The sequence below is a fragment of the Podarcis tiliguerta genome (assembly GCF_965153285.1).
Source record: "Podarcis tiliguerta genome assembly, chromosome: 1".
NCBI lineage: Eukaryota > Metazoa > Chordata > Lepidosauria > Squamata > Lacertidae > Podarcis > Podarcis tiliguerta.
This window is the reverse complement of record NC_139534.1, coordinates 105035496-105050073: the sequence shown is the minus strand read 5'-3', so window position 1 is coordinate 105050073 and position 14578 is coordinate 105035496. Positions and strand designations below refer to the sequence as shown.

The 14578-nt window shown below is 42.8% G+C and overlaps 1 protein-coding gene and 1 long non-coding RNA gene across 9 annotated transcripts in view; one reads left to right on the top strand and one right to left on the bottom strand.

Annotated features, from left to right (window-relative positions):
• Positions 1–14578, top strand: part of LOC310681474 — a 360526-nt gene that overhangs the window by 256944 nt on the left and 89004 nt on the right. The gene's annotated exons all lie outside the window — the stretch shown is intronic.
• Positions 1–14578, bottom strand: part of TTLL5 (tubulin tyrosine ligase like 5) — a 110352-nt gene that overhangs the window by 15755 nt on the left and 80019 nt on the right. For all 8 annotated transcript variants that reach the window (XM_083447696.1, XM_083447690.1, XM_083447694.1 and 5 more), the window contains exon 32: positions 6497–6695. In XM_083447696.1, coding sequence (XP_083303822.1) covers positions 6497–6695 — 199 coding nt within the window. The remainder of the gene's footprint in view (positions 1–6496; positions 6696–14578) is intronic.

Sequence of the window (14578 nt, the reverse complement as noted above, 5' to 3'; positions counted from 1 at the left end):
CAGGGGAAGCTACTCTGCAAACAAGACAGCAGCAAGTGAAGTCAGAGGTTTGACCACACAGCAAAAGAAGCCAGAGCTGGGGAAATCTTGACACAGATAAATGGGGAAGAAAAATGAGAAAGAAGCTTTCATCTGCCATGGATCAGGTGCAATGAGGGAAGGACGCAAGAGCAATTCAGGCATAAAAACAGTCAGATACGTACAGAACTATTCGTTTGCTGCCCATGTTTCTCCATCAACAGGGCCTGGGATAGCTGAGACAGTAGAGCACGAAACTCTTAATCTCAGGGTCGTGGGTTGAAGCCCCACATGGGGCAAAAGATTCCTGAATTGCAGAGTGTTGGGCTACTTGATCCTCATCGCGCCTTCCAGCTCTACAAATTCTATTATTCTATGAGTTGTCCCAAGCAATATTTAATATGTCAGAGATCTGTAGCTTCTAAGGAGTGCCAAATGCAGTACAAACACAACCATTTTTTAAACTGACAAATCAGAGTCCTGCTCTAAGGCTAAAGTGATGCATTTAGTTTGCTTACTGCTCCTCTTGAACAATCTCATTGGAGGGGGGAGGGACACACCAGATTTTCTGCTAACACAATTAGTATTTCGTGGTCAGCAAACAGTAGTTTGCCAGCCCAGAAAATTGAAGAAAACAAGCAACTAGCTGTTGAATAAAACAATCCAGAGGGAGCCAGATATTCTGCAGCATGGATTGTATCACATTTAATGTGAACTTTTCCAACAAGCATTAAGTTGTTATAGGGTTGGACTGGTATTGTTTTGATTTATGTTATTTCTCATGTGAAATATATTGGAAAATATTCTAGGCCTAACTACCCCCACACACATAATGGGGTAGAGACTATAGAAACTGACAGCCAAATGGAATCTTCCCAAGAATTAATTTGTAAATGCCAATTGTTTATAAATTACCATATCTGAGCTTCGAGTGGTAAGTTCTATGTACATCAGGCTGTAGAAAATACTGCCGTTTGAATTAATCTTCCCTGCTTCCAACCAATGGAGTGGAGTTAAAAATTCTTTCTACCACTATCAAATCTTAATGCAACCTGCCTTTCACTGTCCTCTCTTTTGAATCTTTGCCCTTCTCCCAACCCTTCTGCTTTCCCAGTGCTCCCGACAGAAATCAGTCAAATCTGTAATCCTTTTGCATTAGTCATTATAACTGCTGAGTCCATATTTCTTGAGAATTCTAGAAAAGAATAAAAAATCTAAGCCAGCTGTCCACAAACTCCACACACATGGCCTTGGACCAATTGAAAATTGCTGCAGGTCTTAATGATTTTTCTGTCTGTTGTTTAGCGATTGTAATATCCTGCGCTAAATGAGTGCCACAGAAGAAGAAGAGTTTGGATTTGATATCCCGCTTTATCACTACCCGAAGGAGTCTCAAAGCTTGTCTAAGTACCATACTTTGGAAATGATGATGGTGATGATGATGATGATGATAATGATGATGATAATAATAATAATAATAATAATAATAATAATAATAATATTCTTTTGTACCCTGCTCATCAGACTGGGTTGCCCCAACCATTCTGGGCTGCTCTAAGTTTACTTTAGACTGTTTTTCCTATTCTCTCTTCTAAGAAGGAGGATGTGGACCACATTTGCTACCCTGAACACTTTGGGGGAAGGGTGAGATAAAAATGTAATAGATCTACAAGTTTACTTTTGAACCGTGAGCCACCCATGAGGTGACATGAGGCAACTACCTTGGGTGGCAGAATCTACAGGGGCAGCAGATCCAGCCTCCGAGGAAAGCACTGCCTGCCTCCACCACCACCACAGTGCCAGCAGCAGCTGCTGCATGCTCCTCAGAGTCTGGATCTACCACCTCCTCTGCAGCCCCGCTGCCACATGAAGGTGAACCAATAGAACTGTGGCTGGCTTGTCTCCCAAGGTCATTCATAGATTCCCCACTTGGAATCTCAATGGGGTACTATTTGCCCTGGCCAGTGCTCCATTTGAGCTCATGGCTTCCTGTTCCCTTGCATGTTGCTTTGGGTAAGCCCCCTGCTCCACCGCACTCCTGGGAAACAACTGTGCATTATTTGTTGAGGGCCGCCACTCTGACTGCCTGCAAGAGGGGTTCCCCTGTTTTGTATATCTGCAAGGTGACTACTTGGGCTTCACTGCACACTTTTGTAAAACACTAGAAAATAGAGACAATTTTTCTCAGTTGATGCAACATTTGACAGGAAAGTCCTCCAAGAGGGTTTTGCCATAGGAGGACCTTATAGAGGAAGCCCGCTTGGCTCAGGAGGTACTGGTCTCTTCTATCTGCCTTAGGAGTAGGCTCCAGACCTATTCAGCAAAAAACAGAATTTCTGTTTGAAGGTGGGGTTGGAGCACATTGCACCCACCTCTCCTTCCCGTGTGGCTGCTCTCCGGATTATGGTGTGCTAGTCACAGCTTTTGCCAGCATCCTACATACTGCACATAAAGTTTAGAGTTCTTGTTTCTCTCTTCTTGTACTCTTTAATTCTGCAGTGGAATTCTGCTGTTCTTCCTGTGATTCTTCAGTTTTGTCCTTACGAGTGGTGTCTTCAGAAGGATCTAATCGGGTTGCTTTAGAGTGGGTTGAGGAATTTGCTTTTGCTCTGCCAGTTAGTATAGAGAGCGGGAGAAATGCCTTGAAGACCCTGCATGCCTAGTCCAGTAGGAGGACTCATACAGTGGTACCACAGGTTAAGAACTTAATTCGTTCCGGAGGTCTATTCTTAACCTGAAACTGTTCTTAACCTGAAGAACCACTTTAGTTAATGGGGCCTCCTGCTGCCGCCGCGCTGCCACCGCCGCACGATTTCTCATCCTGAAGCAAAGTTCTTAACCCGATGTACTATTTCTGGGTTAGCGGAGTCTGTAACCTGAAGCGTCTGTAACCCGAGGTACCACTGTACTTCCACTTTTCTTTTCATTTAGTAGGACTACCTCACTCTTCCCCTGAATGCCATCAGAACTCTGGCATTGATTGAAACAACACAGCCACAGATGCAATAGCAGCTATGTAAGAAGAGCCTGCTAGATCAGATCAATGGCCCCTCTAGTCCAGCATCCTGTTCTCAAAACAGTGGTCAACCAGATGTTTGTGGGAAACCCACAAGCAGGCTTTGAACACAAGAGCACTCTTTCCTCCTGTGGTGTCCAGACGTATTACTGCCTCCAACTGCGGAGGCAGAGCACAGCCCTCTTCTCCATGAATTTTCCAATCTTCTTTTAAAGCCATTCAGACTGGTGGCCATCACTGCCTCCTGTGGGAGCAAGTTCTATCATTTAACGACGCGCCGCACAAAGAAGTATTTTTTTTAATCTGTCCTGAATCTTCAAGCATTCAGTTTCATTGGATGTCAGTGAGTTCTAGCATTATGAAAGTCTATTCACTTTCTCAACGCCATGCACAATTTTACAAACTTCTATGTCACTTCTTAATTGCATTTTTCCTAAAAGTTTCTCAAGGTGGACATTGCTCCATCTAGTTCAGTACCATCTACACTGACTTGGAGTGAAAAGCACGTGCTCTGAAACTGAGTTACTGCTGTTCCCCTGCAACAGGAGCCATTCTGATGCAGAAATATCCTAAGTGCTCTAAGAACCAGAAGCAATTCTGTTGGCTGCAGAACACAGAGGAACTTTCCTCTGCAAAGGGCTCTTGCAGAACTCAGCAACAAAAGCAAGCTTTTACAATATAAACCAGACTCTCCCACTGCCAGATAACCCGCTGTTTTCCAATAGCCCTGTCTGAAGAATGCAAATCAACAATTCTCACTTACACTCTCCATGTCAGATTGCATGGATACTGCTTCCATTTGAGATTTATATCCTAGGCATTATACAGAACTCAAAATGGGGAAAAACGTCTCTTTGAGGGTCACTGATTTATGAGAAGAAATAAAGAGGGAATGGAAAAAAGAAAGAAGGGGGAAAGTGGAGGGAGAGACACACACTGAAGAAAAGATTGAACCAGGAGTTCCCAAGCTATGAGCCAGAAAAGCCAACCCCCATTCCTTCTTCTCAGCTGTTACACTAAAAATACATTAAATACATTCCTGGCATGATTTTTCTATGTGTATGACTGAAGTTCTTTCCAAAATAAGTTATGGCACTGTGGACCAAAGGCTAAAGGACCCTGAAAATGGCAAACATAAACCACCCTAGGAACAAACTAAAGAATGAGAAGAAAGTTAAGAATGAGGATAGCAGTAAGAAAAAGCATATTGAGCGTGATCAGAAGGGAAATAAAGAGAGAATTCCATGTAGTCATTGAATGGCTGTTGCGCTTTATATTCTAAAGCAGAAACTGAGCCAGGAAAGTGTGTGCTTTGGTGCATAGTCTTTTTCTTTTAGCAGGATGCTTCACCTAAAAATCTTTCATGATACAAACAACATTATCAAAAACACAGTTTGAGAAATGAGCTTATGTAGGACTCACAGTTTGAACAATTTAAATCAAGGATGGATAATTTTTATCAACCAAAGGGGCACGTTCCAGTCCAACAGGGCTGATAAGCGGTATAGCATGGGATGTGGGGTGTGACTGGGGAGGAAATAAGCTCTGGAGAGAGTCCCAAGGGCCAAACAGGGAGTGCTGCAGGGAAGCATTTGATCCCCTGGCCTGAGGTCCCCCATCTGTGATTTAGATAATTCAAAAGCAAGGAAATGCAACTTTGAACAATCTCTACACTTCAGTGGCCAACATGGCAGCCCTATTGTTACAATGGAATAGGAGGTAGTGAAAATAATCGGGATCTCTACAAAACTGAAAGGGAACCTGCCTAAAAACAAAGAAAAAGATGAATTTATCAAACGTGACCCACCTAAAATCCAAGCACACTATTAATTTGTGAGAGGAAATTAATACTTGAACATTATTAATAACTTACGGAGCATTTATCTGCCAATTTCTATATAAATGATGTGTTTTACTCTCACAACCATCCTGGGACATCAATAATTAAGTTTTCAATTTTAGAATTTAAAGAACCGAGGTTAAAGAAAAAGCTACTTGCCCAGGGCTATACAAGGCCATGGGCAAAGAGCGAATGAATTCTGGTCTTGTACATCGAAACCTATTACACATGCATTATAACGCCCTTCTTTATATTCTTTAATTCATGTTTTAAACTATTACTTAATGATTTGTGAAACTTGAATAGTACATATAACGAATTAATAGGTTATGGTGGCAGTGGCTACGTGGATTTTTGCTGCAGCCTGATGTCAGCATGTAGATTTATGGCAAACCCCGCTGGTTACTAAGGGCAAAGCCAGATCATTTATATTTTGTTGCTTTTCGACATTTAAATTATACTGATCTTATGTTTAACTAAATTAACCTACAGTGTGTGCTGTGAGAGCCTCTGCCGCTGAACAACCCCCTTTCTTCAATAATGGAAACTTCAGTGTTGCCTGAGCCTGCGGCATGGCAAAGATCTCTGTAACTACAACTCTGAACGGCTGTGCTTGGAGGGAAGGAGGAGGAGTGCGGGGGATGCAAGCAGAGGTTTAACAAAGAATCACTTTAACAGAAACTCCTGAGTAATGGCTTTGCCCCAAGCCAAGAACAACATCATCTCAATGTCAGCAATTAGAAGAGGGATCAGCCAGGCAGCACGGCCCCCTTCAACCCCCCTACAGACACAGCTTTGCTCACAGGGCTACCCTGAGCTGAGCACTGCCCACGTGGAGCCCTTTGGATAAAAGATTAAAAATGTGCCGACTATTTCTGCTCTGCTAGTACAGAGGGGAGTACAAATGGAGGGACAGTACACAGTGGGTCCTAACAACCAAGCGGGGACTGCTGAACAACAAGGGATCTTTTCTATATGTTTGCTTTCCAGAATCCGTTGTGAAACTGTGCCATTAAGTTATTCTTCAGCTTATTTGTGTACCTAATGCTTATGGGTTTATGGGAGAGGGGATTAGAAAATATGCTTATAAAAGCAAGGCTAAGTAATAGCGTGTAAGATGTGCAGTTGAGTGAATGTTGTTTCAGAATAAGCAAATATGGGGAGAGATTATTAATTTGCTTCCATTCTGTGCCTTATCCACTTAAAATTATTAGTTCAAGTCTGAGAGAAGTCTGTGGGGCTATAACACAATCACAAAAAAACCTGGATTGTGATTCTTTAAAATTTTGGCTTCTGATGATGAAGAAAAGACTAAAGGTTTGTAGGCGGCATTTCCTGTAAATGCTTGTGATCAGATGGTGTGGCTTTCTGCACAGGCCCATTCCTCTTTAAAGCTCTCCGTTGCCATTTACAATTTGTAGGGGTTGGAAGAAACAGGGAAGTAGCTATGCAAATCAAAATGCATTTACGTAAACCTGCATAATTTGTGCAATTGAACAAAATTGGGTATGGGTGCTTTATTTACAGCATTTCGCTTTATTTTGAACACTGATCTATTCGGAATGGGTTTGGAATCTAACAATGATACATCTTCCAAGACGGACTCACTCATCTTAAGTTACCTGGTGCCGGGCTCGGCTCTGGTCCAAAAGCTGCCGAGACTGAAGCTTCTGCTGTTGGAGCTGCTGCAGGGCAAAATGAAGCTGATAGCTGCCGGCACTTGGCGGGGCCCTGGGAAGCCCTGGTTGGCCTCCTATCAATTTACTGCGTATGCAGTTCTCTGTATCTCCTTCCCAGGCAAAGTTGTCCGTCTCCAGGGTCCTGCAGTGAGAAAGGATCCATTTTAAAAGTTTTACGTTTTAATCAGCCTGCATACAAAGAGAGAGAGCAGGCCTAAAGACCTCTCTTGTTGCTCAAGGAGCTATATGAGTTTTTGCCAGTGAACAGCCCTCCTACAAGAGGGGGCGGGGGAAGCACCTTCACCAAATGATTCATGCTATTTTAGCGGTGCTAAAATGTACCAAATTTCAACCATTTGTTTATTATGGACTACACCCTCACACAATGAATAGACAAAGCTTGTACAGTGGTACCTCGGGTTACATACGCTTCAGGTTACATACGCTTCAGGTTACAGACGCCGCTAACCCAGAAATAGTACCTCAGGTTAAGAACTTTGCTTCAGGATGAGAACAGAAATTGTGTTCCGGCGGCACGGCAGCAGCAAGAGGATCCATTAGCTAAAGTGGTGCTTCAGGTTAAGAACAGTTTCAGCTTAAGAACGGACCTCCGGAACGAATTAAGTACTTAACCCAAGGTACCACTGTATTTGCTGTTCTCCTCTTCCACCTGATGGAAAGGGTAGGCTTGATAATGCAAGTTGTCATTTGAGATATGTGGGATATGTATAACTCATAATACTCTTTCGCAGGAGTCCTCCTCTTCCCCCACACCAAGCACAGGAACTCTAGGATACTGTAATAATATCAATAACCAGAAAAGAATATATATTCAGTGTCAACTGGGTCCCTACAAAGAATTCTCAATAAGCACAGAAATAAAAATTACAACCTAGAAGGCCTTGTGCGCCTGTCTCTGGAAAGATGAGGCAAACTCAGCCAATCAATGTTTGCTTTCCTTCCTACCCCTCAATAACAGACATTTACCATAAGTAAAACATTCCTATTTTCTCTGAGAAAAGGGAGGACGGCATCCTTTGGGATATATCACAGGAGTAAAAACAAACTGGAAAAGGGGTGGGAAACCAGTGAGACACGTCTCCTTGTGCCAGTGTGTAAGTTACCTGAATGAAGTTCATGGACCACTGGTATACCACAGTTTGGGAATTCTGGCTTTTATAATTAAACGACAACATACTGGAATTTGACTCAGCCATCCCTGTGACCAATGCCCCAGAAATACAATTTTGATAGAATTCTCTCTAATTTGTGGCTACTGTAAAATTTGAGCCTACAGTACACTGAATTAAAAAGAACTCTATACTTCCTCCAGAATCTCCACATGCAAATTTTGGTCCCATTATAAAATATACCTATGTATTACTGTGTTATGTTTATGTCAACATCTAATATACTGGGGAAACCATTTAACTTGCTGCTTATTGATCAATTTCTCACATTCTTTTTTCTGTTCCCTAATTTCCTAATTTTGCTCCAGTTTGTTCAAGAAGGTTCTTATTTTAATATACTGAAAGAATGGTGGTATGAAATTCTTGTATTGTTGATAAGACTCGTATGCGTGAATAACCGTGGAAGAGCACTTATTGTACAATACTAGCCATGTTCTGGGAAAGTGCTATATCCACTTTCTCCAAACACAAAAGGAACAAATAGGATTTTAGAAAGTGATACAGAAGATACAAGACTGAAAGGGAATCATGGTGCTGACAGAGTAGATATGATTACAGAGCAACATGCAGTATTACTGTAATAATTTGCCCAGAACCTAGGAATCTTATAGAGATTAGAAATGGATATGTAGACTCTGGCGCCAAGAAGAAGGGCACCAACAGTCCATTTTTAGCCCCCAAAACAGGTATACAAGAATCCAGATTGCACACACAAAAACCCAGTTACTCCGAAATTCCAAGATGCCTAATTCCATCATGTTTATGTGATTTTATACGAAGTGCTCTCACATACCCTAATGAGACTGACCAGACCAATTACTGTATTTTTCGCTCTATAAGACGCACTTTTTCCCTTCTAAAAAGTAAGGGGAAATGTGTGTGCATCTTATGGAGCAAATGCAGGCTGCACGGCTAAGCCCAAAGCCAGAACAGCGAGACGGAGCGCTGCGCAGTGCTCTGTCTCGCTGTTCTAGCTTGGGGATGGCTGCACAAAGCCTCCACCCCGCTGGGCCTTCACCCCGCTGCCCTGCGGAGGCTTCAAAGGCTGTCCCCAAAGCCAGAACAGCAAGAGGCTATCCCAGAAGCCAGATCCCTCTTGCTGTTCTGGCTTCTGGGGTTCAGAATTTTTTTCTTCTTGTTTCCTCCCCCCCCCCCCCCGACTAGTTGTGTCTTATCGTCCAGTGCGTCCTATAGAGCGAAAAATACGGTAAATACATGAGGATTTCCTGTGTATTAGGAGACAGAAAAATGCACAGGAGGCGGCCGAGGAAGCTTGGTAAAGGCAAGGCCATGGAACTGGCTCATGATGCTTGAAGTTGGCTTTGTCTTGTTCATCACACTAGTATAATAGCTGACCAAAAAGTAAGGTCTTCAAATAAGCAGACACCTTTTCAAAGGACAAAAGCATTGTTACAACCCTGCCAACAACAGAGGGAGCTCAGCTGTGAATTGCAATGTGATACATGCCAATAGAAGCCTGCCTGTTTGCTTTGAAGTTTGAGTTTGTGGGCCTGGCTGCAGTACTGCACTCTTCTAGGCCAGGCACACTTGTTTTGTGGAGAACAGGTGGTAGATTGACAGGGCCTGGAATATGAAGCCCCTAAAAAGCACATCACATGTCTCAATGGCTCCTGGAACTTGGTTTAACTAAAAAAAAAAAAACCATGAAGCTCCTCCATGCTTAGTCTGTCAGCTCTACATGCTTCCTCAATGGTATGTTCTTTAGATTGTGTCTTTTGTGACAGAATCTTTTGTTTTCATCCACAGAAACATACATTTAGAACTATTACTACATTAAGGCTATGTGCAGCTTTCTCCCGATTGAAGTGCAGTGTTTGAGGACCAGGACATCAAAATGCGTGTTTGCAAAGCTATTGTACTACCAACCTTACTGTATGCTTGTGAAACATGGACCACTTATAAATGCCATCTCCAACTCCTCGAAAGATTCCATCAATGGTATCTCTGAAAAATTCTACATATCACTTGGGAAGACAGGTGAAATAATGCCAGTGTACTAAAAGAAGCAAAGATCACCAGTGTCGAAGCAAAGATTCAACATAAAGTTTGTTGGACTGGTTATGTTGTTCGGATGCCTGATTATCGTCTTCCAAAGCAACTACTCTATTCCGAACTTAAATATGGAAAGTGTAATGCTGGTGGTCAACAAAAGACGTTTAAAGATGCTCTCAAGGCAAATCTTTAAAAATGTAGGATAAACAACAATTGGAAACAATGGCCTGTGAGCGCTCCAATTGGAGAACAGCATTTACCAAAGGTGTCATGGGCTTTGAAGACGCTTGAACTCAGGATGAAAGAGAGAAACGTGCATATTTGGCAAACCCTCATAATGATCAACTCCCACCCGGAAACCTATGTCCCCACTGTGGAAGGACGTGTGGATCCAGAATTGGCTTCCACAGTCACTTACAGACTCACTGTTAAGACCATGTTCATGGAATACAATCTTACTTGGCTACGAGTGATCGCCAAAGAGAAGCAGCAGCACTGTTATACCTAGCCATTAACCTCTGAGGCTTGGATCATCAACTTGCTCTATACTAGTGACCTTGATTATCCTCTAAACCCCAAGTCATGGAATGCAAATTGAGGCTTTACAACACTGCTGGTGTGTACATATAGGCACATGCCAATCCCTTTCAGGCTTGTCTGGCAAAATAAGCCTAGGGGCTGGAAGAGTCAAGATACCTAGCAGCTTGGGGGTGGGGGCATTGGGCTTTTGTGGTGCTAACAGTGAACATTTGTTATTCTACTCTATTTTGAACCTAGCCAGATTCTGATGCCTCAGGTTTAACACAGCAGTATTTTCTCCCTTTAAGTCTAGTGACCTAGATTGATAGTCAAATCCCTACTGCATGTCCTGACTGGCTCTTTTCAGTCCCAACTTGCTATAGAAGACCTAGTCTACTCCCAAAGTCACTCCTGCTGCAGGCAATATATCCTGTTATCCAATTCATTCACCCTTATTTTTCACCTAAACTTCGTTGCGCCTAAACTTCACTCCATAACCCCCAAGGCCCTTGTAGAAGTTTTCACAGAGCCCCGCTTAAGTCTTATCTACTTATGACTCTGTGTTGTAACTTAAGAGTCAAAGTTACTCTTGGATATGCAAGCAAAAGCAACATCCAGCATGGCCAGAGACTCTGGCCTGCATCTCATGTGAATCACTATCCTGCATCTGTGAAAGTGCTGAAAACAAACATATAAGCCTGCATTGTTCTTATACGCACATAGCTATATGCCCACAAATTATTTGTAGCTTTCCTTAGTGGCCTAGAATGAATGCCCTAGATATTCTCACCAGAGCTGTGAGCTGTCCAGATACTACACTCCTACTATCTACAAATGGCAAAAAGCTACAATGCAGCTGGAAAGCAGAAAAAGAGGAACTTTTTCCTATGAAGAGTAAGCAACAGAAGCAGAGGGGCATTCTAAATCCTTTGAATATATGTAATTCAGAACCCTGACTTTCAGCACAAATTTATGTTTTCAGGACAATTATCAATATAGCTAAAATAGAATTTAAAAAGATTTAAAAGCCATGGTTCCATCTAGGCTGCAAGCTTGTAGTTAGAATATTTCAAAAAGCTTTTTTAAAGTTGTTGAGGGGAGATCTAAACATGGTATCTGAGATGTGAAAAGAATACTACAACCTAAGCTTCTTAGTATCTTCCTTTGCTGTTGGAACAGCTCTCTTTTATATTTGGTCTCAACCAAAACCGCCTCCGGTGGTTCTCAAAATTAGGGGATTTGGCCCTGAGAATGACATGTCTGACACTCCACCCAGGTCAACGTCATAATTCCTCAGCCAGTTGTTCCTTCTGGACAACCTGTTAACCACTAGGCTTCTGGCATCAAACTCAATGGCATCAAAGCAAGAATCTGCCAAGAATGCCACAGATAAAGCAATTTAAAAAGAAAAATCAAACCACCCATTTTTAAAGGGCTCATGCCTTGACAAGATTAGCCCATTATGTAGGGAGTCTTAGTAGCCTTCCTCACCAAAGAGCTTGCTTCCACTTTCTCCTGTTTGCTATCATCAGTTCATTTACTGAATGGGCGTGTTTGCCTATGATAAGAAGTCAAAATTCCCCATAGTGGTACTGCCCAATGTGTCAGGTGAGATAGCAATGACTTCCAATGGCCTGGCCTCTATAGCATTGGTGGTGCAGCTTATGGCCTCCATGACTGTGTTTTGCCAAACGGTACATTTGCCACACTGCAGTAGCATTACTAAGGGCCTGGTTCTTCACATGCCACCAACTGTGGTGACCAGACCCAAAAACAATAGGAAAAGAGTGTTTCTCTATCTTCATGGGAAAAGTCTTCGTTCCCTTCCTAGGATGTGCCAGAGGAGAGAGGGAAGGACAGGAAGAGGTGAAACAAAAAAATAATGTGAAGAGAAAGCTAGATCAGGTTAGGATCTTAAGACGACAAAATAATCGTGACCTACAGACTCATTATGCTAGTCTGGGGACTGATGTGTGGTTTCTCCTTTGGAAGGAAGGAAGTTATTTAACTGTGCTTATGGGCTGCGATAGGATATGCCATCCTGTTCAATACCCTCCAGACAGGGCTTTTTTTCTAGAAAAAGAGGGGGAGCATCACCTCCATTGTGCAGCCCCAAGCACCATGCAGGAACTTGGTTCCAGTGAATTCCGGCTTTAGAAAGTCCTACCTCCAGGAGCTTCTGGACAATTTAGTACTGGACATGAATGGTCTCTATAAATTGAGTACGGAATCTCTGTGAAGGCAAAAAGGTCCAGAAACAGTCAGACTAACTGGCATACCAAATATGTCTTACTGAACCAGTCAGCCATCTAGTAGAACCCACCAGATTGACAGAAAGCACTAACAGAACCACACACCCCTTCTTCCTGAATGCTTGTAGGGCCACCAAGCAGCTCTAACCATTTTATGTTTGGGCAGAACTCCAACTGAGATCAAGTCTGTTGAGCCACATGCTCCCTTAGGTGGGCTTCCCGTTGGACCATTGTTACTATGGGCTCTCTAATTCTGACTCATTCTACATGACTGCTTATGGGAGTTCAACCACAAGTCCAGTGTTAGGTAGATATGGTCTGTGATCATCACCCTCCAGATGTGTGAGGGAAGCTATCTCATATTTATATTCTTATATGTTATTATGTACACTGGGAGTGGTAAAAGAAGCTCTTGCAGAGATCTGGAGGAGAGACATGACCATCATGTCTAATATTTGAGCCAAGGTCATAATAGTAATGCTTTGCTGTCTTGTCATTGACAACTGAAAAATCTTGTGGTTTTGTTTATCAGCAAGGAACATTCTGTACTGTGCAATGTCCAGGATAAGCCCCAAGTGCTCCAGGCATTGCCTGGGAATCAGTGAGTTCTTTGTCCAGTTCACAACACAGTCAAGGGTCTAAGGCATGAAAGTACGGCCTGGGTGTTGGTCAAGCTCTTTTCCTTTAGCCAACTGGATATAGATGCCCTGCATCTATAGACATGTGCCCTGCATCCTAAAGTGTGCACCAGGACCTTGGGAAACAGCCATGGAGCCAAAGTTAGGCAAAAACATAATACAATGCAGTAAAAATGGCAAAAGTTATTCCAATCTCTGAAAGGAATGTGGAAATATGCCTTGTACAAATAAATGAATGCTACAAATTCCTGTTTATAGAAGCCAAAAAGGATTTCAGCATTTCCATCCTGAAGCACTGCTAGCCAAGTGACTAGTTCACTCACTTCAGGTCCAGGATGGCTTATTTCATTTTATTTAGAAGAAGAAGAAAGAAAAGAAAAGAATATCCCTCTATTAAGTATACTCTGGAGCACTTGTTGGAATGAGGCACTGCTACAATGGCTTGAATTTCCAGGTGTTGAATCACAACCATGAAGAGTCAGTGCTTTGCCTGGTATTGCCTGTGCAAAGAAATACCACGGCTCCACTCCCCATGTTTGGGGAAGGGCGAAAGATGGAGTGGCAGTGACCTACAAGTTTCTTTCCCTCCCAAACCTGAAGGTCTTTCTTCTGTGGATTGTGGATACGTGAGTAAAGGGAGAAAAAAGAGAGGAAATCACTGTAAGAAAAAGATGAACCCAACCAAGCCCATGGCGTGCAGAACCAAGATGAGCTATTGCCAACAGGCATGGCTGCTTCAGGGCACCCTTCCTCTTAGAGAAGTTGCTGACAGAAGCTTGGCCCTGCCTCACGATCCAAGGGGAGAGTGCCACCTGACAGGTTATCAGAATGCTGCCAGAGTTCAGGCAGGACATCCTCACAGCGCAGGCTACACTTTTGGAAATTTAGCCTGAAGCAATTGACCAAAGCCAAGCATGGCGGTCTAGAGGAGGAATGTGGCCACGCATGATGTAGGTCTGCCAAAACATTAGCTGGCAAAGATGGGCTGAAACAGTAGAAGAGGTGAAACACTGGAAGGGCTGTATAAGTAAACTCTAAAGACATTCAGATTAAACTATTTCTGGATTCAATTGACATTACCCACACTATCATGTTCAGAACAACTAGAATTTGCCAGTTATTAAATATCTAGCTTTTGGCAGAGTGGGCTTTCACTTAGCCCAAAGTAGCATCTGTGGACCTGTGCCAAGAGTACTGTAACACTGGCCTCTATGAGCTGGGAAATATTTGGCAGCTGAGTGTCTCATTTCCCCCCTCTCCTCCCTCTTTTCCTTTCATAGAATATCAAGCTTTGAAAACAAATGGGAAAACATATGGGAACTAAGTCAAAAGGAAAGTGAGGGGTCATCTGGTTAAGAGGTTCAGTGCCTCCATCCCATCACAACACATCAGGTCAGAGGAGAAGAGGTAGTA